The sequence below is a fragment of the Hydractinia symbiolongicarpus genome, chromosome 8, assembly GCF_029227915.1.
Source record: "Hydractinia symbiolongicarpus strain clone_291-10 chromosome 8, HSymV2.1, whole genome shotgun sequence".
Lineage (NCBI taxonomy): Eukaryota > Metazoa > Cnidaria > Hydrozoa > Anthoathecata > Hydractiniidae > Hydractinia > Hydractinia symbiolongicarpus.
The window spans coordinates 25968306-25991582 of record NC_079882.1 but is presented as its reverse complement, the minus strand read 5'-3'; the positions used below and the strand labels follow the sequence as shown (position 1 = coordinate 25991582).

The 23277-nt window shown below is 31.5% G+C and overlaps 2 protein-coding genes across 5 annotated transcripts; both read left to right on the top strand.

The window, feature by feature from the left end:
• The first annotated feature begins 1031 nt into the window (after positions 1 to 1031).
• On the top strand, positions 1032 to 14612 carry LOC130654368 (DNA replication ATP-dependent helicase/nuclease DNA2-like). 4 transcript variants are annotated; one of them, XM_057456934.1, is made up of 19 exons: positions 1032 to 1161; positions 3521 to 3559; positions 3904 to 4563; positions 5865 to 6100; positions 6489 to 6760; positions 7013 to 7234; positions 7431 to 7727; positions 7800 to 7922; positions 7997 to 8209; positions 8746 to 9195; positions 9810 to 10053; positions 10546 to 10670; positions 10745 to 10875; positions 11123 to 11254; positions 11550 to 11743; positions 11815 to 12041; positions 12509 to 12792; positions 13476 to 13632; positions 14201 to 14612. In XM_057456934.1, exons 1-19 carry the CDS (start codon positions 1153 to 1155, stop codon positions 14269 to 14271), a joined length of 4086 nt encoding a protein of 1361 aa, XP_057312917.1. In that variant the 5' UTR covers positions 1032 to 1152; the 3' UTR covers positions 14272 to 14612. The 4 variants fall into 4 exon arrangements, with proteins under 4 accessions (XP_057312917.1, XP_057312918.1, XP_057312915.1 ...); XM_057456935.1 differs by lacking the exon at positions 14201 to 14612 and adding an exon at positions 14096 to 14185; XM_057456932.1 differs by lacking the exon at positions 14201 to 14612 and adding an exon at positions 14005 to 14157.
• Positions 14613 to 14713: 101 nt separating this feature from the next.
• On the top strand, positions 14714 to 22372 carry LOC130654370 (uncharacterized). The gene is made up of 8 exons (XM_057456936.1): positions 14714 to 15149; positions 16820 to 17010; positions 17278 to 17407; positions 17483 to 17669; positions 18248 to 18281; positions 18583 to 18688; positions 19494 to 19753; positions 20443 to 22372. The coding sequence occupies exons 1-8, from the start codon at positions 14909 to 14911 to the stop codon at positions 20596 to 20598; spliced, it is 1305 nt and encodes a 434-aa protein (XP_057312919.1). The 5' UTR covers positions 14714 to 14908; the 3' UTR covers positions 20599 to 22372.
• Positions 22373 to 23277: the final 905 nt, after the last annotated feature.

The following is a 23277-nucleotide window of genomic DNA, read 5'->3' as shown; positions in this document are numbered from 1 at the left end:
TGTCACTAAACTTTCTTCCAGGATATTAAAACCAGTAGTTTTTCTTGGACTTACAGCTAAGTTAATCTGAACACTTCCAAACCTTAAAATTTTGCTGTTACACGTTTAAAAATGAATTATATAATTTTTATTACTTAAGGCAGGTTTAAAATTCATTTGCCATAGTCGCCTAAATAAGCAACCATAAATCTGCAAATTCGCAATATTTATTTTTAGCATATACCTTATTTTCTTTCATTCGACACAGTAGTTAGAATAAGTTCAACTACCATGGCGAATGGCATTATCAACTAATTAGATTTTAAATTCGAATTCAAAACCAGGTTTGGAATTTCAAATTGTAAACAAAATTGATGAGAAAAGAAAAGTTTAGCTACCTTTTTTTAAGTGCAATGTATTAAATATAATATTGAGCATAATAAATAAAGAAATGTGCTGAAATGGAGTACTGTAACTAAATGGTGGTACCAAACAAAAATTATATAATGTGTTTTTTGCTTTTGTGCAGTTTTATTTTTCGCGTTAGTGTAAACTGCATTCTTTAATTTGCAATAAAAAGATTACAGAAGACGTGTAAATTATCTAATTAATAAGTATGTATTTTAATGTCGTTTTACTTTTCATAATTTAATTTACATTTAAAATTTTCTTTGTTCCACCAAAGACTTATATACAACATGTTTAATAAAAATCTTGTAGGCATGTTCATAATGCAAAATTTAGCACACCTGAAAGTACATGTGAGTGTGTCAAAATCTTCTCGAAAAGGCTGAGTTGAATTTATATATTGTAGGATACCTTTTATTAATCATGAAGCAAGCAAGCAAGAAATAAGTAAACACAAAAACAATGCCAGCCAAAATTAGTCACAAATAAAGAATTAACCAGCAAAGAGAATTGCAAAAATGTTTTTCATGGCAGCATTTGTTTTTGCCATTATCAATGTAATGTATAGAGAAAATTAAGACACCATTGCCAAGTGCGACTGGCAGTCCCCATGCCTGACTTTATTTGTAAATATTTTAATTATTTATTTTGTTATATTATATATTCAAGTAGGAAAAAAGCTGCAAGCAGTGTGTAAATTGTAGCAGAGATAGAGATGTTGGAGTGCAAATAAAAAAAGAAAATAGAAGAAAATTATGACTCTGCATGAAAATGGTAGGTAAAGTTATAAATTATTTTTTGTCTATATCTATTAATTATACTAGTTAATGGCCCATAAAAAATTCACTAATCACAAGAACAATGGAAAAGAGAACCATCACTTAAATTTTCATGATGTACCTCTGTCAATGCGCAAAAAAAGTGAAGAGCTTAGAAATGTGTAAAAGTTTACAAATTTGCTGATGTCAGCAAATACCTGCTAGAACTTCAAATTTTTTTAAGATTTTGTATATTTACTTGTTGCCTTAATGAAAAAAATATATGGGATCAGGTACTTTTGACAAACAATCATAGAGATATTAGGGTTTCAGGGTTTTTTGATGACATCAACAACCTCATCATCATCATCATTCTCGGCCTAACGTCCGTTTTCCATGCTAGCATGGGTTGGACGGGGTATATTAATGATCCTGTTCTAATCTGATCTAGACTGTGTTAGATCTAAACTCAACTTCCTCTGTATCAAGTCTGTCGTTATAACCTCCTGCCAAATCTTTCTTTGTCTGTGTCTGGGCCTTGCCCCAGGAACTATCAAGTCTCTACACTTTCTTACCCAATTATCCCCTCCATTCTTTCCAAGTGCCCCAGCCAATTCAATCTTCTTATCTGGATAACATATTTAATTGTACGGATACTTAGCCTCCTTCTTAGCTCATCTGAGCTCTTTCTGTCTCTCAGACTGACGTTACACATCCATCTAACCATTCTCATATCATTCCTTTCTAAACGGTCAAGATCTTCCTGTTTCACTGCCCATGTCTCACTACCGTACAGCATAACACTTCTTACACAGGCCTCATACAACTTACCTTTTAACTCAATTGACAAGACTCTGCTAGTCAACAAAGTAAGTAACTCTCTGAAATTTTTCCAAGCAGAACCTGTTCATTCCAAAACAGATGTGGGACTCTGGTTTGGAAAACTTTGTTTTGATAATTAGGGACAATTTATTGTTTATTATTTATCTGCTTTAAAAAGAGAAACTTTCACGACTAATCTGTCAAAGTTCTTGAATAAACTTTCTCGAATTTGCAAATTAAATTAAATTACATTAGAAACTTTTAGCAGCAAGAAAAAATTTTTTACGATATCAGAAATGAGAAAAAAAACAAAATAAAGTTTCCTGAATTATATTTTTTAATAGATTGCTGAGAAAAAATAGTTTTAAAATAATTGCCCTACAGAGAATAAGCTTTTTTTTGTTTGTTTTTACCCTGTGGCTAGAAAAGTCATTATTGTGTTCAAAAGTTTCATCTTTATAAAAAATGTCTGCAGATAAACTTTATAGGAAACAAGAAGCGAGCTAATAAAAATATTTAAACACAGGTTTGAGTAAATAATTAATTATTTACACTATAAGATCAAATTCCACCCACTTCCTTTTTATTTAAACATTATTTTAACTTTTGGAGACAGGGAAGTTAAAAATGACAGCCGCTAGCTAAAAAATATATAATGGCATAGAAAGATGCCACACAAGTATGCCATAATTTTTTTTTGGTTGTGTGAATATCACGCATGAAAATATTATGAAATTAGTTATGTTGTGCACATGACTGCATGGCAACATTTTTTCTCCATGTGTTGCTTAAATAGTGAATAAAGTTTTTGCAAGGTAATATAAGTGATCATGCAGACCCAGTTATGAAAATTTACCCCTGGGAGCACCATATCACACGTAAACTAATTTCTAATTTTGCAACAACATTTATTTTACAAAAAAATTTATGTCAAACAATTTACCTTTATAACATCTATGCATTGATAAAGTTTAAATCCACATCCCTAAACAGGTTTAAAATTACTGATGATAGAAAATTTATGCAGCATAATTTAATCTGAAATTCTTTAAATGTGAATATTTTGAGAACAAAAAGAGCTTTTCAAAAAATTTAATAATACTCAAGTCCAACATCAATTTTTACCTTTAGCGGCTATGTGTTTTCAATGAACAGTTGAGAATATTAGGGTTTTATAACGACATTGTAATCATGTTAATTATAAAAAGGTTTGGAGCGTTTGACTCCATTGTGGAACGTTGTGGGTTCAATTCGTGGTTGCATCATACCAGAGACTATAAAATCTTAACGTTCAGCATGAGAATAGGTTTGATATCTTACGCAGTTGTCTAGTTGAGCAGCTGTCAGGCTTGCACACCTATCGTAGATCAAATAGGAGCTTTAAATGGACTAGGACCCCCTTTCTAAGACCCTAATTGAAAACAGTACTATTAGGAACTAAAGAGAATATGAATTTCCAAAGCCAGTTTACAAAACAAATGATCAATTTAATCTTTAGCTAATAACATACTTCTGATTTGTTTGTTTGTTTTTAGTTTGTTTTTTTATTTCAGGCTGGAAAGCAGATAACTATTAAAAACTTCTTCAGCAAGGTAATCCTAAATTGAATTTGGAATAATTTTTGTGATTTATTATATTTTTACCCTTGCTATAACCTTCGAATTTGGCATTCTTTGGACCAGTGTATCACAAAGTAAAAGCAGGAAATATTTTTATTCCTTTTTGACAAAATTTCATAGTCAATTGTATGCCAATGTAGTAATGACTTATTACAGTAAATCATGTGTTTCCAAATCAAATCGACTTGTTACAGTGTAATACCAGTACAACATTTAAGAAGTAAAGATCGTAAATGCTCTGCTATTACAACAACACTTTATTACAGAATGGCTATTTTGAATTTGCTTTATTGTGCATCTTTTTTTTTTCGAATTAGAAATCAACATGCTCTTTAAACCAAGGAGATCTGGACCACACTGGTATTAAACCTAGGTTAAGAGAATTAGCTTCAAACAATAAAAAAGTTGAAAATAAACGGAAGAAGTCAGAAGTCACGAAAAGTAAAACGTTAACACACAAGGAGTTTATACTACCCACACCAGAAAGAGAAAATGTGGCACCTGTCATAGTAACTAATAGGATAAGTGATTTACCTGCAAACAATAAAAAAGTTGAAAATAAACAGGAAAAGTCAAGAGAAGTGACCAAAAGTAAGACGATAACACTTGACAAAGATTTTGTACCACCGACACCGGAAAGAAAAAATGTCATACCCGTCATTGTAATTGATGGTCATGCCACGATGCATTCTAAGTCAACTAAAAAAAGACTTAATTTGATAAATTCTACATCGAAAAAATTACAAAAGTTAAAGAATGTCAATAATATTGAAAATGGAATAAAGATTTCCCAGCCACAAAACAAATTAAAGACTACGGAATACCTTGAAGTTAAAGACACAATATCGGTTGAAAAAACTGAAGAAAAAAAATCAACAAAAAGATTAAGTTTGAGTAAGCCATTAAAAAGAAAATGCAGTTTTTCTGGTAAAGATGATCAGAAAAAATTGACACTTGGGCAGAATGCAGTAAAAGTGGTATGTCATTTTAATTTTTTTTTTTAACTGAAAATATTTTTGCTGCTTAGAAAACTAGATTTTCTTTGCCTCAAATGATTCTTTAAAAATAATGTTCCTTTTACAACTTTATAACTATATCCTTTGTATTATGCTTATAGAATGCCTTATTTTACCTTAAAAAAGAGTTGGAATTATCAAACGCAAGAAACTCTTAAAATACTTCTCCTTTACAGACACAATTTAATAAATCGATGACTGCAAGTTAATCCCCTTTTTATCTATTATCAGCGAATAAGTCAAACTTTAAGAATAGGTTAAAATATTTCCTTGCTTGCTAGTTTTTTACTCCCTTGCATGTTCAAGGTAGAGTCGGCCATGTATGTTCAATTGTCTCTTCTCTAGATTCTATGTTTGCAGTACATTTTGTGGGGAGCATTCCTTGATTTTTAGTTGTAATGGCTTCACAAGAGATTATTGTTGATAGATCTTTTTATATTGTGCAATGCAATTTCCTTTTGACCTAATAAAAATGATAATTGAGGGGTACATTTAGACTTATCACTTGCTACCATGTTTTTATCAGTTTTGAAACCAACTCAACTTTAGGAAATTCCTATTTTGACTCCAGGTGATCCCTATAGTTTCCAGCGCATTGAAAAATAACTGACGGCACCACTTTGTGTCCAAGCCATTTGGCTTCAAAATTATAAGTGCAATGTAATGGCTTTAATAAATTTTATTCAAATATTCATGTTAAATTAATGTTAACGTTGTTGTGCCATATTGTTAGAAAAGTTAATAACAAATGCAATATACCTTTTCCCACTACATTTAGTTATATTACTTGTCAATATAAGTGACTTAAACCTCTCTGCCATTTCCCAACTCCACTATTGCAAATGAATTAGAATTTGTGAAAGTTGCATTGTTTATTACATGAAACATAGTTGTGATAAATCTATTGTGTTTTTTGCTTATTAAGCTTTCTGCCTTCTGCCTCTCTAGTAAACATATTTATTTTATACATTGAAATGCAAATCCTGTGGTGAATATATATAGTGGAGTATAATATTTTTTTTCATCTGAAGAAATAATAATTTGTATAGTGTTCAGGGCGTGAATTAAAAAGTTGCAATTCGCAAATCAAAATGCCGTCTTAACAAATCATTCTATGAAGCAAACTGTGACTCCCATTTCTTCATCAATCATTTGTATCACCTATTTCCCTACAGTCAGCAAATTTTTGCAAAATAAATTTTTAGTTTGAACTCTAATGTTGTATAATAAAATGATGCATCAATAAAGGTTTTTTTTTAAAGGATCAGATAAATGGAGATAATGAGATGTTGTCAGGTTACATTGGAAGTACAAATACAAGCATTTTAAAATCATCCCCTTTTTGGAACAAAAGCCATGAAGACATCAAATTAACAAATATCAAAAGCAAACAGAGACCTGTCAACTTGGACGATAGTTTTATGGATCTTCTTGAGGATATAGATGATATTAGCATCAAAAAAGATGTGCCTGAGACGATTAATATTACAGGAGATAGGTGACTGTGTATACTTAACGTTTAATTTAATCTTGGTTTCTATTAAAATTTGTAATTGCCATCTCTACAACATTTTTTTTCTTGTCTTGCTTTGCTGTAGAACATGTGTTTCCAATAAAATCTTAACAGTGATTGTTGTACAGCAGTTGCTAAATGCTGATGTTAATAGAAATCGACCAAATATATTACAATATGTTAGCTTTTTATGTAACTTCCTATGATTTATTAAATTATGTCTGACTTATAATGGTCAAAGGCTGTAAATTGTAGTCTACAATATTTTTTTGGGAAAATGTAACTCCAATAATAATTATAAAGCATATGCATGTATATTTAGTGATGTTCTTTCACCTCCTTAAAATTTGCCAATGTTGTTTTCGTTATTTAGTGATGTTCTTTGTGAGGATTCACTACTTGGTATCGATTTTGATAATTGCGAAGACATCAATTTGGATAGTGAAGTGAAAGATCCCAGTGTTCTATTGTTGTGGAAAATTCAACAAGTGAGGATTTCAACATATGAACAAAGTAATGGTTTCAAGATAACAGAGAAAATTCTTCATCTTGTTGATACCAAGGTTGAACTTGAAGCAACATGCCACTTAAGAGATGATTGGTCTCGTATGGAAGTTGAGGCTGAAGATCTTGCATATGTTTCTGGTATGTGTTTTCTTATAATTTAAGTTTGGATCCTATTTTTTATATGTTTTTTATTAAAAAGTTGACCCTTGTTTTTTAAAAAAGGCTTTTAAGATTTAATTAACACAATATTCTCATTGTGGCACATTTGTGAAAATTGTACATAGGAATTTAAATTGTTAACAAAGCTGTGTCAATAGTCAGCAATTAAGCACTAGTAATTCTTATTCTACCTTTAGTAGTTGTAATGAAAGTTAAAATTATCTTCTGTAGCGTTATGTAAAAATAAATTGCATTGTATATTGGACAACAAATCTGAGCATCATATCACTCTGTATCCAAACACTCTTATTTCTGGAACCACGATTGCTGCTGGAATTTCCTGTGAACGACAAGCAATATTTAACGAGCGGTTTAAGACGGAAAAACAAAACGAAGCAATGTTGCTTGGTACCATTACACATGATTTGTTTGAATGGGCTTTGAAAACAGGACGTAAGTTAATGTGAATGTTTTTATGTTTAAACTTTATAAAAATTGTATATACAAGTACGTTTAAATACTAAAAAACTCTGTATAGAATATATTTATTTTAACAGTGCATTTGTATAACACCAGGGAAAAATAGATTCCCAAACTTCATTTAAATATTTCATAAATATAAGTTTTTATATCCATATATTTTAATTAGGTTTCTCTGCTGATAAACTTGAAAGAAAGGTCAGAGAAAATTTAAAAACTATAAAATATCTTGAGTCACTGTATGCTATTGGGATAGATGAAACTGAAATATTAAACAAAATACGTCAATATTATGTTCCTATGGAAACATGGTGGAAAGATTTCTTAAGTAATTCATCTGGAAAAGTTATGGAATTTAAGACTGGAGAGCAAAGTAAGAAAGATGATGACAGTATCACATCTCTGCATATTGATAAGATTGTTGACATTGAAGAAAATGTTTGGTCTCCAACTTATGGCTTAAAAGGTGAGTTGACTAGTTCCCATTGATGCTCTTGAGACTACATCATATTTTGTAAACACAAATGATTTTGTTCAGGGAAAATCGACTTAAGTGTGAACGTTACCGTACATCGTAAACCTCGGCTGAATGGTATAAAAACAAAGAATAACTACACCCTTCCTTTGGAACTGAAAACTGGAAAAATGTTTTCTAAACTAGGTGTGCTATTTTATCTTTTTGTTTGGATTGTTGTGAGGTGAATGCTTGAATTTAACAGATACATGATTTATTAGGTTCCATTGAGCACAGAGCACAAGTAGCTGTTTACACGCTACTGATGAGTGACAGATATAAACAAAATATTGATGCTGGCTTGTTGTGTTATATAAAGTCAAATCATATGCAAGGTGTTCCTCGACCCGAACAAGAGAAAAGAGCAATTCTTATCAAAAGAAATGAAATCGCCAGAAAGTTGACATTAGAAAAGAATGATTTTGCTCTTCCAGGTAGACAATGTTTTCAGTTAAAGTTTAAGAGAAAAAATCCGATCAGAAATGATTGGTCCCATTGAACAGATTATTGAAGTGTGTAAGAACGTTGATTCCTATTCCTACCCTCATAAAATTTTCACCTATTTTTCTATGTAGGTTACAAGCATAGTTTTAAGCAATATCTTTTATTCTAAAATCCCACACTTGCCAACACGCTCCTTAAAGTTACAAGAAAGAGTATAACAAAAACCACAAAGTATCATCGCCCAATCAGATTTATATAAAATGTTAGAAAACAAAAATAGAGGATAACAGCTTTTCTTTTTTTTAAGTCCAAATAGGGTTAAATTAAACAGTCAATTTAGGGACAAAAAAAGTAGAATTTTATTACAAATGTTTTCCCGATTAAAAATCTGCTGCTTTGTTGGTGTATCTTCTGAAGCCAGCAGGATAGCGTTGATATTTGCCAAAAAATAATATGTTTCGTAGGTATCACATTATATAAGTTAATGATGTATATATTTTTTAAATTTTAAATGTTTTATCTCTAGGGTTAGTACGCAACGAAAGGCAATGTAGTAGATGTTACCAAAGACACAACTGTATGTTGTATTTTAAAGCGATGGAAAACGGTGAAGCATGGAGTAGTGGCGTGGATGAGTTATTCACAAGCCTCACAACTCACTTAACTGATGAAGATTGCAAGTTCTTTTCAAAGTGGTACAAACTGAGCATGTTAGAAGCGTCATATAATGCTGCTCATTCGAAATCTCGTTATTTGTGGAGAGAATCATCAGAAGAGAGAGAAAAACAAGGCTACTGTTTCAGTGGCATGCGAATGATACGAGAAGATGAAACGTCAGATGAAAAGATACATTACGTTTTTCAAAGAAAGGATAATCATTTTAATTTTGGCACATCCTTAAAATCAACCCCATTGGTCGTTGGTACACGTGTTATTATCAGTGAAGAGAAGTGTGGTGTATTTAACATCACCACAGGTAGCTACCATCTTTTCGGTCAGGAGAAAGCATAAACAACCCTACTCGTACTAATTTTTACATGTGTTTTTTTTTCACGAATTTTGCACACTTCCTAAGATTTCAATCATAACATTCGTGCTTTTAGAGATTTTTTACATTAGTTTACGATATATTTGAATTTTAAAAATTCCCATTTTTTAAGAATAAGGACTCTTGTTTTGATTTTTGGTTATGAAAATTGATATACATAAAAATTAATATGTATACAAAAAGTTAGTTTAAAATTAAAATTGCGAACCTTTTAAAATTACTACGTTTTCGACCAAAATTAATGACACGCCTACCAAAATCCCCCTTCCTCCCATTAATTTTGTTTCGACTTACCCTTAAGATGAAGGGTGATACCATAGATCATCAGTATTTTTCTCACCAAAAATCAGAATTCTTCAGGATGCTTTTCATGACAGTTTATGCTTGATTCTCAACAAACTATGAGAAAAAACATTAAGGCCATTTTTGCTGCACCCAAAATAATCTTACTATTTTGAAAATAGTGATGTGAGATAATAACAAAATTGTATATACGTGTCTTTATATAAAATGGATCATGACAAATCTATTGTTTTGTGCAGGATACATTATTGACATCAGAGAAATTGACATCACAATATCTGCCAGCCAAAAGATCACACAGCATCTACAAGAAACAGTATATCGTATTGATAAAGACGAAACATTGTCAAGTTATACTACCCCTTTATCTAATTTAACTAAACTACTGTCACTCGAATCACCGAGAGACGAAAAACTGAGAAAGTTGGTGATCAGAGCGGAAGCTCCCTCCTTCTCTGTTGAAACTAGTGATGTACATGATAGGTATAAACTGTTTATCATTTTGAATTAAACGATTTTAAAATTTCAAAATTTAACCCAGTTACAATCTAAAGGTGTACAGGGAAACACAATGTTTCTTAACAAAATTTCAGATTTAATTATGCTGCATAAATTATGATGTCATATTTAAGTAGTAGCAAATTTTCTGTCATCAGGATTTAAGCCTTGTTAAGGGATGTGCATTCAAGCTTTATCAATGCATAGATATTATAAAGGTGAATTTTTTTGCCAAAAAGACACTCGTTTGCTCGGCCCAGGCCTCTTAATATTTTGCTGATGACTTCATAACTTAAGATCTTCATGTCGGTTTGAGATTGTAGGTACTTTCAAGTTGCTAAATAATAAGAAAAATGGAAAATATTTTAAGGTATAAAACAGGGGTAGAAATTTTTAGAAAATCTCCTTCAAATTTAAGAACATCATACAATTATTATTTTAATAGATTATAAACAAACGGATAATGTTTTTGTTTAGGTCTTATGACGAGTGGAAGATAAAACACGATGAAAATCTTGATGCTATATACTCACAGTTGAATGCAGTTCAAAAGCAAGCTGTGAAAAAATGTCTGATCGCAGACGATTATGTTATGATCTTAGGTCAGTATAGTTTTACAGTTTCTGGATAGAAAATTCTTTCCCCCACAATTTTCACATTTTTTTGTATCTATTAGGTATGCCTGGTGCAGGGAAGTCGACCACCATAGCTTGTTTAGTGAGAGCGTTAGTAGCAATGGGTAAATCAGTGTTATTGACGAGTTACACACATTCAGCTGTGGATACTATCCTCCTGAAACTTCTTAATGTGAGTGACATTTTTTTGCTGGAGTTTTTTTTTATTTCGCATTTTTTTGTGATTCTCTGTCCGTTTATGACAATTGAGCGTAAAAAAAGAAAAATGTGGAATGCCTTGCAGTACAAAAAGAGATTTTTTATGCATTTTGTCGTGTGTACATGATACTTTTTTGCCACGTTAAATTTCGGGGTAAAAAAACTGAAGAATAGTTGCAATTTTTGTCTTGAGAAACTAAAACTTTATTTTTTTTTTTCAGTTTGGATTCGATAGATTTCTTCGCGTTGGACAAACAACGCAACTACATCAAAAGATTCGTCCTTATTCCATCTATGAAGGCACGAAGGGCTTCACCTCTACTCACCAACTTCGCGAATTTTACAACAGCAAGGTAAATAACGTGTTATTTTTTATTTAGTATTTATTTGGTTCTTTATTTGCCTTGTGAATTTAAGTATGAAGAAATGACGAAACTAAAATTCAGTTCCGCGAAATTTAGTTTCTTTTAAGTAGAATCGACCAAATAGAATTAACTTAATTTTTGAGGGTTATAAGTTTTTAGTTCCGAAATATAAAATTTCCTAAGATTTTGCCAATGGTGTTGTCAGCCATTTTAGTCCCAAAATTTCAGGATTGTCAAAGAAATATTGATTAGACACCCTGTTATGAAAACAATGTATTTTTAGAACGTGGTGGCAACGACTTGTCTTGGTATCAATCATCCTATCTTTATGCACAAAACGTTCGATTATTGCATAGTTGATGAAGCATCTCAAATAACACAGCCTGTGTGTCTGGGGCCTATTAGATATGCTAATGTGTTTGTATTAGTTGGAGATCATAATCAGCTGCCTCCGCTTGTACAAAGTGCTGAAGCAAGGTAAGTCGCAGTTGATTAAGATATCCATGTAAAAAATAAGTAGCATGTTGCATGTTTTATAATGTTTTTAGAAAAAATGGGTTGGATGTTAGTTTATTTCTTGCCTTGAGTGAACTTCATCCTGAAGCTGTAGTTACATTAGACCATCAATACCGTATGAATAAAGATATCATGGTGTTAACGAACGAGCTTGTATATAGTCGGCGAATGAGGTGTGGGAACGAAGTAGTCGCTGACGCTCGTCTTAATTTACCGTTTTATCAAAGTTTATGTGAAACTGAAAAACATCCTGCTAGCAGTAAGTTTATTATATCTTAGTTGTAAAATATTCGATCGTACATTAGTTATGCATTTGCAAGTTACCCAGTCCTTTAAAGAAGTTTTTTTGTTTTTATCTTAATCGATTAACTCTTATAATAGCGTTGCCACGTCTCCTAAAAACTCCTCAATTCTTCCTTAATTTTTAAAACGTCCCCTCCAAAAGTAGATATTTAACAACCTTTCCTTAAACCTTCACAATTTTTCCTTTTACAAAATTATATGGTTTGTCATTGTTTTTTTTTTTTCAAATTACTTGATTCTTCACTCGTGGCGTTACCTTTAAAATCTTCTGGAAGGTTTTTAATTTATTTGGAAAAATATGAAAAAGCCCTCATTTTTTTTTTAAAAAAAAAATATCGTCATTTTTTTAAAACAGTTTTAAAAATCCCGTTAAAAAACTTCTGAAGAGTGCGGCAGTCCTGAAAAGATACTTTTCTGTTTTAGTTGAGTTTTTAAGCATCATAAATCCTGCTCAACCGGTTGTGTTTGTCAACACGGAAGAAGCAAACTTAACAGAGTTCAAATCCGCAGCATACATAGTAAACAAAGGTGAGGCTGTGTTTGTAAAACGCATAGTTGAACTTTTACTTCGTTGTGGTTTACACCATCGTGATCTGGGCGTGGTCTCACCCTATCGACATCAGTTAAAAGTTATTCGTGAAGAAATATCCTCGGTCAGTTCAGTCTCGGAGGGATTTATTGAGGTTGACACGATCGATAAGTATCAGGTATGTTTTTGTTCTATTGTTAATACAATTCAGCTTATGCGAAACAATGTGTGAACGTTTTCTAAAAATACGTTTGTGGTGTGAGACGGCATTTTATTTATAAGAGGCGAACCGCAAGTAGGTATGCATGACATTTTTATGTGTGAAATATGCATGGGGTAGTAATATAGTTGTTGTTTTTATTTTGTAACTCTCTCGTAGACAAGCTGTCATATCATCCTAGTATAGCTGGACAGGAGACATATATCCAAAGTAGAAGGCGAAATTTCACACTTACTTATTCAATCAGTTAGTTTTGGCGTAATGGGAATAAATTATTTTTAAAATGTGAGGAAAAAATGAGGAAGATCAGCAATTTATTTCATATTCCAGGAAAATGTTTAAATACCTAAATTTTCGTGATTTTTGTCAATTTCGCAAAAATTATTGTAAAATTCGCGAAATTCGTGAAAATTAAGTTTATAATACTAAAATTCTAATACTGAGTTTTCAATACTGAGTTACCATTAAATTCGCGTGGTGTGAAATTTCCGTAAAAACAGCTGGAAAAATCAGAGAAATGTGAAGAATTTCTTAAAGAAAAAGAGTTAATATCGAGTGCACACCCTAAAGATTTTACAATAGCGCTTTTATGCCGATTAGTATAAAGAATGCACCGCTCACGTCCTTTTATGTTTGTTTAGGGAAAAGACAAGTCATGTATAATCGTGTCATTGGTCCGTTCTAACAACCAATCAGAAGTGGGAGATTTATTAAAAGACTGGAGACGAATAAACGTTGCTATTACAAGAGCTAAAACGAAGCTGATTTTGATTGGTTGTAGAAAGACGATAATAGCCAGTAAGATTTTTAAAGAACTTTTAAATATAATTGACACTAGAAAATGGAGTATAAACATGACACCACCTGACACCGTATGAGCACTTGAATTCCGGAATTTTTGTGACAATCCCTCGGGTTTATTATTGTTTTGATATGATGTTTGTTCGGGTAGATATTTTAGCTATACTTTTTAATTCAAAATAATAAAAATTTAGTCGAAATTTTGCTTCAGTTTTTTTGCTCAACTCTAGTCTAGCAAGACGATAACAAATGATTTTTTTACTAAATTACCAAGAGGTATGGTGAGTGGCATTTATATGACTCACACGGTGGCTACCTTTGCTGTAAAACTTTCTGAATTATTTTGATAGCCTCTTTCAAAATGACTAGGCTTTATCCAAACCGTCTCAGATCTTCTAACTTCATTTTGGGCTTCATATGGTAAGACTGCACTGTATCTCAAGATGTATATCTTGCTTAGCTGTGAGTGTATATAAAGTTTATGATGCCCATTTGACAAATGGAAATGTATGACGAATGGAAACTGAATCAACGCGCTATATACGGTTATTATACTTCTTCGCAGTAAGCATGATTCGAACCTCAGTCGCCGGAAGTACAAACGTAGTCCTTACACTACGTGTGGTAGTATCATAACGAAGCGGATAGCAGACTTGACAAGCTGTTTTTTCAAGCCAGGTCAGAAGCAGAAAAAAAATATGATATGAATTAACTTATTTACACTTTTTATAATTTTATTTACTAACATAAGTTGAGAGGGTCAATTAAAAGTATATTCGCTGGTTATAAATTTTAAGGTTCCGTTTTTGACATTATATACTTATATACATTAAAACTACAAAAAATCACGTTGAAATTTTATTTACACTAGATATATTTAAAGAGAAATTTCATATATTTATTTGTGTATTAAAAAAGGTTTATCAACTCTTTTCTTCTTTTTATAAACACATACAAATATTGAGTTTGTGCGTTAACTATGTTGATTCAATAAATTTCGTATTTTGAAATCTGCTGTAGGAATAATAACAAAGTTTGCTAACAAAATAATTTGGACGCAATCAAAACACAAACTCGCGCGCCATCGGCACGTCAGAACGCTATGTTGTAAACTTGAAATTTTCCGAAGCGTTGTTAATATATTGGATTTTTTTTACATAATAGAAGATAATGATTATTTGAAGAATCTACATTGACCATTACAAACTAAACTGGACAAACTATATTGGAGATATTTATTAAGACATTTTTTGCAACTTTTAAAAGATTAAACATGACAATCTTCTTATTTCATCTCATGCTGTGTTTGTGCTTAAGAACGGCGAGTAGCGATATGGTTATTGAACGTGCGCAAGGGAAAGGCGATGCTATCCAAGGTGTTGATAAAATACAGTGTGACAAGTTTAGTGGAATATGGAATAGAAATAGTGACACATGCCATTGTGGTGATGGAAAAACTTTGTATACATTAAACAACAAAATAACATGCTTTGCCGGGATTGGTGAAAACATTGGTAGGTTTTTTTATTCTATCTTATTTTTTTTGTGAGTTTTTTTTTTTTTTTTTTTGCAAAAATGGATTCTTCGTACTGGGTTCTTTCTATCTTCCTGAAATTTTCCTTTCTATCTTCCTGAAATTGAAATTCCTGAAAGTTTGAACCTCGATAAGTCAAAAATAAAACGTGAAGCTAATTTTGAAATTTAAAGTTGGTTTCATTTTTGCATAGTTAGTACATAGTACATAGGCCTAGGCTAATCACGTGATAAATATGTACCGATTTTGACATCAAAATTCTTTTACCACGGATGCGCAAATAAAACAAAGACATGTTTGAACTTAAAAAAAATTGTTTTTTCTTAGATTAAATAGATTGTTTTCGCATGTTTTAGTACAAATAATAATTACCGATAACTTTTATTTTTAGTTAGATATTTTTTCGCGCCAAAATGTAAACCTGTGTTATTGACAATAAGAACTCCCCGTACTACTCTACAATCTTGTTTAAAATGTGTCAAAACTTCGTATCTTTCATAACTTGCCCCCACAAGTAATTTCATGGCTGTTTTCATATTAGATTCACGCATTGCGAATTTTGTATATATGTTCATAGCCGTCTTAGTAGCTACTTTTGTTTTGTTAAACTAGATCCAAACTCCTAAAATGTGTTGCTATTTCCGTAAGGCAAGTGTACCAAAAGATGCGCCTGGCAGGTTATAAAACACTGTCTAGTTAACCTTTGATTGATCAAAAATAGCAATATTAACTATTTAATGCTTCTTTATAATAATAACCGTCGTCCGTCCGTCTGTTTGTTCGTGCGTCTGTTTGCCTTTTTGTTACGGAAACACGAAATGCGATATATGAAGGATGGGCGAACCCGTGGATTTTTCCACGGGTTAACGAATAGTCTCTATAATAATAGCCGTCGTCCGTCTGTCTCTGCGCGGACTACCGCTGAGTTAGGAAATCATGCTACGGAAACAAGAATGTCAAATGCGATATATGTTCCTCCACTTTGTTGGGACGGGTGAACACGTGGATTTTCCATGGGCTAACGACTAGTCTCTTTAATAATAGCCGTCTTCTGTCTGTGTGTCCGCGATAGCCGCGTCCCGTAACGGAAACACGAAATTTTTAAAATGCGCACCAATACCAAATGCGATATATTTTTGTCCACGTTGTTGCGACGGGTAAATATAAAGGACGGGCGACCCCGTGGATTTTTTCCACGGGTTAACGACTATCTCTATAATAATAATCGTCGTCTGTCTGCCTCTGCTCAAAATGATAACTGCAGTAGTGAAACACATGAAATGCGGTATATAAAAGACGGGCGAACTCGTGAATTTATGTATAAATTTATATTTAATATATAAGAATATCAAAATTCCAACCAAGCTGGTGGTTGTTCTTATTACTCTGTTGTTCTAAACAACAGACCTATTATTTTTTAACAGATCTCAGCCTTATACTCTTATAAAGCATATTCTTATAAAATACAAAGAGTGGTTTGTAATACAGATTCTTGATAGCGTTATTAGTTGGATACAAAAAAATCATGGCGTTATTAAGAAATCTTGTTTCCAATACCCTAAATATCTTGAATTGATTTCTCCTTCTTGTAAACACGTTGGCTGTTTTACTTATTGTGTTTAAAAAAAATTCTTTTTTTTGCTTTTGCAGGTTGCAAACTGAAAATTGAGGGATATAATGAAGTGGTAGCGTTTTACAAAAAAGGGGATGATTATATGAATATTGGTAATATTAACGAACAATCTTATGGGAAATGTCAGATCGAAGTAGTTGTGTGGCGACCGAATGGATGGAGATTAGCAAAGTATATCAGTGTAAAAGTATCAACAAAACAAATTTCTGTAAGAAGAATACTATATTCTTATTTTAATTCTTACACATAGCATAGCAAACTTTGCATTGAAAACAAAATCTGCAAAAGTTGATTCCTGAGGGTATCATTAGTCTAATTCTTACGATGCAAAGCAAAGCTGATATGTATTTTTCATATGACAAGCGTCTCTTTCACACTAATACGAACATAAAATTCCACGCATTTGATTATAACCATGGAAACTCTGTCCCAATTTTTTCAAGTAAAACACGTTTAAAAGTTGAGTTCTTTATAGGTAGGTTGGGTCAAGGCGAATTACACAACTCAAGTTCAAGGACAATTATTCAAAATGACTTTTTTTAATTGTAAGAAAAATCCTGATCAGGCGTGTTTATTGTTTAAAAATAGTGATGGAAAAAGTCGATGTGAGTAAAAGTTACGTTTTAATATTTATCTTTAATTCTTGTTGTCGTTTTGAAATAAGTTTAAATGGTGTTTAGTTTCCACACCCCGTGTGACCACACAAACGACATCAACAATAGCAAATACTACATCGACCACAGTCTTAACACAGACTAACAGTCAGGAAAAAAGTTCTTCGAATGAAATTGTCATAGCACTTGGTGTATGCTGCGCTATTCTAGTGATTGTTGGTATTATTTCATTCCTATTGTGGTTTCGCAGGAGGTAATATAGCCTGTTTTAGTTATTTATATTTATTTTTATTTATTTAGATTTATGTATATTTATTTACATTTATTTACATTTATTTACATTTATTTACATTAATTTATACTTATTTATATTTATTTGTATTCATTTGTATTTATTTATATTTATTTATATTTATTTATATTTATTTATATTTATTTATATTTATTTATATTTATTTATATTTATTTATATTTATTTATATTTATTTATATTTATTTATATTTATTTATATTTATTTATATTTATTTATATTTATTTATATTTATTTATATTTATTTATATTTATTTATATTTATTTATATTTATTTATATTTATTTATATTTATTTATATTTATTTATATTTATTTATATTTATTTATATTTATTTATATTTATTTATATTTATTTATATTTATTTATATTTATTTATATTTATTTATATTTATTTATATTTATTTACATTTATTTATTTATATTTACTTTTATTTGTTTATTTATCTTCACCAAAACAGTTATAATCTTTCACCATTTTTTTTTTTTAATTATATATCAGTTTTTATTTTTGTAATAGAAAATATTTGGGCAGTAAAGACAAAAGTTGTTGGGTAAGTTAGTTTTGTCGCATTTGTCAAATTAAATTTCTACCAGAATTTGCTTTTCGCCGTCCGCTATGTCAATGACTTAAAAAACGGATGGGTTGCAATTGTTAGTGGATTGCAATTGGAAAGCGCATCAAATCGGCGCTTTTAGTACCCTTTTTTTTAATAGTTTTCTTTGAAGAACATAAAGAATAAAAAATTGAATTTAACAATTTTGTGAACACGAGGTTACATAAGGGCTGTATACTGCCTGTTAAGTTTGCCTTCGCAAAGAAAATCCGGTTTTATTTACAAGATTTATTTCTAGAAATGGAACCAAATTAAAAGATCTGTATTTAAAGAAGAAGAACACATTGAAAATATATATGAAGATATTGGAAGAACAAAGTTACAAGAAGTACAGAAACGAGAAGGTACGTTCAATTTGAATAGTCTTCATTAAAACCTTTCTTAGATTGTTAAATCAAAGAGGCTTCGAATAGAAAAATATATCCCAGCAATTTCCATTAAAACCAGCCGTAGCTTTTTTTAACCTCCCCCCTTATTTTGAGTTTGCACCATGTTACCACAATGCTGGTGCTGAGGTTTAGCGAGCTGGCTAAACTCAACGAGACTCCTTGGATTTTTTATGCTCGATAAAAAGCTAGCTAATTTTGGATATAATGTTTGAGGTTGGTACTATCCTAGCTAAATAATTTCAATAATAATAAAAATAAAAATAACCAAACGAATCAGCAGAGCAATCGCTTTCTATCCTTTTGCAATAAAGGTTGTTCCTGAAAACTTTCTGAATGCGATGCACTTAAAAAAGGATTTATATAGTAAAATTAAACTTAAAAAAGGAATTATATAGTAAAATTGTGAACGATAGCAGGAGTTTTAGTTTCTCCGCAAAGAACGTTTTAACATAAAAGGTTTTTGCTGCAGTATGAGTACATTTTATTCACGGGAAGTCAAGGCTGTAGTTGGACTTGCCAAAGCTAACCTTGAATTTAAAGCCCTGTAACTAAACTTAGCACGCAGTTGCTTTAACTTAACCATTGATGTAGCTTCTCTGTAGTCTACCACAGGAATAACCAACAGAACAGATATGATGGCGGAAAAGGCGTGAATTCTCCCTGTTGCACATTTAGAAGTAGTTTTGTTTATTTAAAGAACAAGAACATCAAACTTTTTTTCATACTTTAAGTTTTAGGATTTATCACTTTTATGTTGTAGAAAAATGTGACGATTTGTATCTCGTCCCGCTTGAACTTTCAAACACAATGAGGTCAACAATGAAGAATAGTCCTTATACATACGCGCAGCACGTGGAAGACGATGAAACACTCTCTGGCCAGTGTTATACACAACCTAAGTATGATGGTGGTGAACTATACGAGGAGCCAGCTTGTGAGGGAGAGTATTACGAAGAGCCAGCACGTGCGGAGGAGTATTATGAAGATCCTGCAAACAATGATTTGTATGAAGAGCCTGGGGTAAGTGAAAACTTTTCCTTTACTGTGTTGCAATATTTGTGCACCCCTAAAGGATATGCTTACAGAGTAAAAATATTCATGTGTATTGGAAAGAGTATGTTCACAGCCTAAAGATATTATTGCCTATTAGTGCTATGTTTTCTGAAAATAATAATGCACTTGTAAAAGCGTGTAGAAATCGAATATGTCATCTCTTTTCGCTCAGATCTTTTTCATCCAAATATTGCAAGAAATTAAAGGTCAGCTACGGGTGTATTATTCTTTCTCAAAAGATAACTACAACAAAGTATGAACACACCATTAGTACTTTCTTTTAAAAATCAATTTCAGCTTAAATTACGTGTTAGACAATGATTAAAGGCTTGTTGTCATTTATCTGCATTTTTGGCTACAGTGCAAGAACTTGATAGCTCTTACTGGCGCACGCGCACTTTGACCGTAGTACCGCTGATCGAGATTTTTCATGCTCAACAGCAGCTAAAAATGCAGCCAAATGGAAACGAGCGCTCACAGAAACACGGTCCTACAGAGAGTGTAAGATTGGTAGGGTATGGGTGCAGGTAAATATATATAAGCATCATTCCCCGTTTACCTTTTCCACTGGATTTATACAGTGCATGCTTAAAGGATACCGTGTAACTGTGAATTAGATATCTTAACTAGAATCTACAAAGTCGTTTTTGATTTAGATGACATCTGAAGAACGGTACAGTGCGTTAGCAGAGGATGATACTTCAATTAAAAAAGACTACTGTACTCTACGCAAAGACGATATATATGAGGAAGCCGACTCTACGCATATGCCTGCTCAACCAATTTATTTTGAAACAGAACCAGAGATATGATAAAAATCTTCTTTTGACCTGAAATGTTGGCCGTTGTGTCATTTTATGATAGAATAGCGATACGTCTGAGTAGCTACTGGAGAGAAAGTCGCGAATAGTGTTGTGCAAGATGATCCTCGAATCTTAGATGACCACACCCAAAACAAATGCTTTTCATGGTTTATTTTTAAAGCTAATTCGTACTTACTGAACTTACTTATACCTATCTGTGTTTTGGTACTGAGGTCAAGCTTGTACTGTCTTTTTAACAACAATGACAAGTCATTAGTTTATTCAAAACTTGATTGGACTAAGCAATTTTGGGGCTAAAATGAAGCCTTTTACGATGGAAGTTTGAAATATTAAAACAAAAATTATTTTTTTATTATCGACAATAAATTAGTTTCTTATTTGAACAAGTTATGTTTCTCGCAAAAAACGAGAAGAAGGAAAAAATAAAAAATTGTTTGACCAACTTTTGTTTAATCTAGCAGTAGAAACCCCTGGATGGCATGACTATGAGTTTCAAACTTGAAAAATATTATAATACGGCTGCACTTCAGGGAATTGTTATTTTTTATAAGCATCGCATTTTTTGCCCCTTTTCGATACGACTGATTGGAGGATTGAATTCCGAAAATTCAGCATGATTTGAATTAATGTAAAAATGTAAAATATTATTATAAGAATTTTAATTCGTTGCAAAAAAAAAAATTCTAGTTCGTAACCTGAAAGAAGAAAAAGACGTAGTTTTGTTTTTTTATCTCGCGTCAGAAGTGAAACGATTTTGCATCGCTAATTCATGCATCCTTAGCACAAAGTCATTTATAGGCCAAAGTCCAACGCAACAAATATATAGCAATGTGCAAGTATTTCGTGAAAAAGAAGTGTTGTTGCAAGCCGTGGACGTTTTTACTGATTGGAACATATATGCTTTTCAAACTTTTGAATTGTCAAGTCGCGCCCTCCCACACGTTTTGTGGCGATAATCAAGAGGAAGCTTTGGATCATATTTCCACGTAACATTGAAAATTTATAGTGTGGTAAGAAGTTAAGGTAATCCTGTAGTGAAAAATCTAATGGCATAGAAAATTCGAGTAGGCGTATTGGTTAGTACTTTTTATTGAGAAGTGACAACAGAAATTTAAATACCACCCTGCGACATTCCTTTCGCGAATTGTAATTGTCGCACAGTGTAAACTATGACTTTTTTTATTCACAAGTTTGTGAACATTGATTCTCGCCGAATAAAAGTATGAGGCAGACGGAAACAGTATAGTGTCCGCTGTCAATATGAAAGAGTTACATTTTATCCTCGCCACTGCTATCACTATTCTTCATTGAGCACCATAGGCAGGCTCTCTACGCATTAAAACCCAGTCCAACTTCGCCTCTTTTTATAACTGACTTACTGGGTTTTAATGCAAACTGTAAAAAACATGAATTTAAGTTTAAATATGTTAGTGATTTATATGACTATATTTTACAAGATCTGCACAATCAATAAAATTTTCGACTACCTACTTTATCAGAACCTCTCTTTTTTCCAAGTCACTATTTTATCTATATTTTATCATTCTTAATCCGCCAGTTTTGTTTTTGTTTCGCATTTTCAACAACTCGTTTTAGAACATATAGCTAGTATGTTTCACATAATTATCCAAATACTTGTTTTTTTTTGTTTTTTTTGTTTGTTTTTTATTTATATATTATCCTTTATGCACATACGAATATCATATGTTATTTCAGAAGAAGAGCCATTTTGTACAATTATAGAGCTGAAATATAACCGTTTTATTATTATTATTATTGTTATTATTATTATTATTATTATTATTATTATTATTATTATTATTATTATTATTATTATTATTATTATTATTATTATTATTATTATTATTATTATTATTATTATTATTATTATTATTATTATTATTATTATTATTATTATTATTATTATTATTATTATTATTATTTTAGTACGTGACAAAAGAAATCAATATCAGCATATTTTTTGCTGACATCAGCATTTTTTGTGTAATCATATCAGCTACTTTAAACTCAGGCACTTTGTTCCCCCAAACTGAACAGGGTCAAAGTATCTGCAAAAACTTCCCTTTACATTATTCTTGCATTTCTATTCTCTTATTGTAAAAACCGGCGATTTTTTTTATCACAATCATCATGAGTAGACCTGACAGTATTTTAAACATTTGAATTATACGACGCACTCATGAAGCAAAAAATGTATTTGAAGATAGATTTTATACAATATAAAACAAATATTCATAAAAATGGTAAAAAAAAACACAAAAAAGGAAGAAGAAATATATATAAAATACTTCACGTATCGAAGATATAAGTCTTTAAAACAGATACTAACTAAAGCTTTGGTCGGCGAAATGTTCCATTGAACTAAAAGTTTGATTGTATTTTGTTCTGAACAATTTAAAAATTAAATTAGTATAAAAAAGAAATTAGTATAAAGACAGTTGAAAATTTTGGTATCCAAAAATTATCTAAACACGTTCAATTTTTACTCGCAGTTGTTAAATCCGAGCTATTTTTTCACTATCTAAACTCTGATCGTGACGTGACAACCATTGAACTTGATCTTCGCTTGTCAACTTTGAAACCAGAACATGCGAAACTCGTAAAGAGTATCTACGAGAATTTTCACACAACTTGGCGACTATGAAT

What these genes read in the sequence shown, in the direction of transcription:
- LOC130654368 (XM_057456932.1), top strand. An exon ending in TCCAACTTATGGCTTAAAAG is followed by an intron (nt 7,728 to 7,799) that starts GTGAGTTGACTA and finishes GATTTTGTTCAG; the next exon opens with GGAAAATCGACTTAAGTGTG. An exon ending in TCCTCCTGAAACTTCTTAAT is followed by an intron (nt 10,876 to 11,122) that starts GTGAGTGACATT and finishes TTTTTTTTTCAG; the next exon opens with TTTGGATTCGATAGATTTCT.
- LOC130654370 (XM_057456936.1), top strand. Translation starts at nt 14,909, where the DNA reads ATGACAATCTTCTTATTTCATCTCATGCTGTGTTTGTGCTTAAGAACG. An exon ending in GTAAAGACAAAAGTTGTTGG is followed by an intron (nt 18,282 to 18,582) that starts GTAAGTTAGTTT and finishes ATTTATTTCTAG; the next exon opens with AAATGGAACCAAATTAAAAG. An exon ending in AGAAGTACAGAAACGAGAAG is followed by an intron (nt 18,689 to 19,493) that starts GTACGTTCAATT and finishes TTTATGTTGTAG; the next exon opens with AAAAATGTGACGATTTGTAT.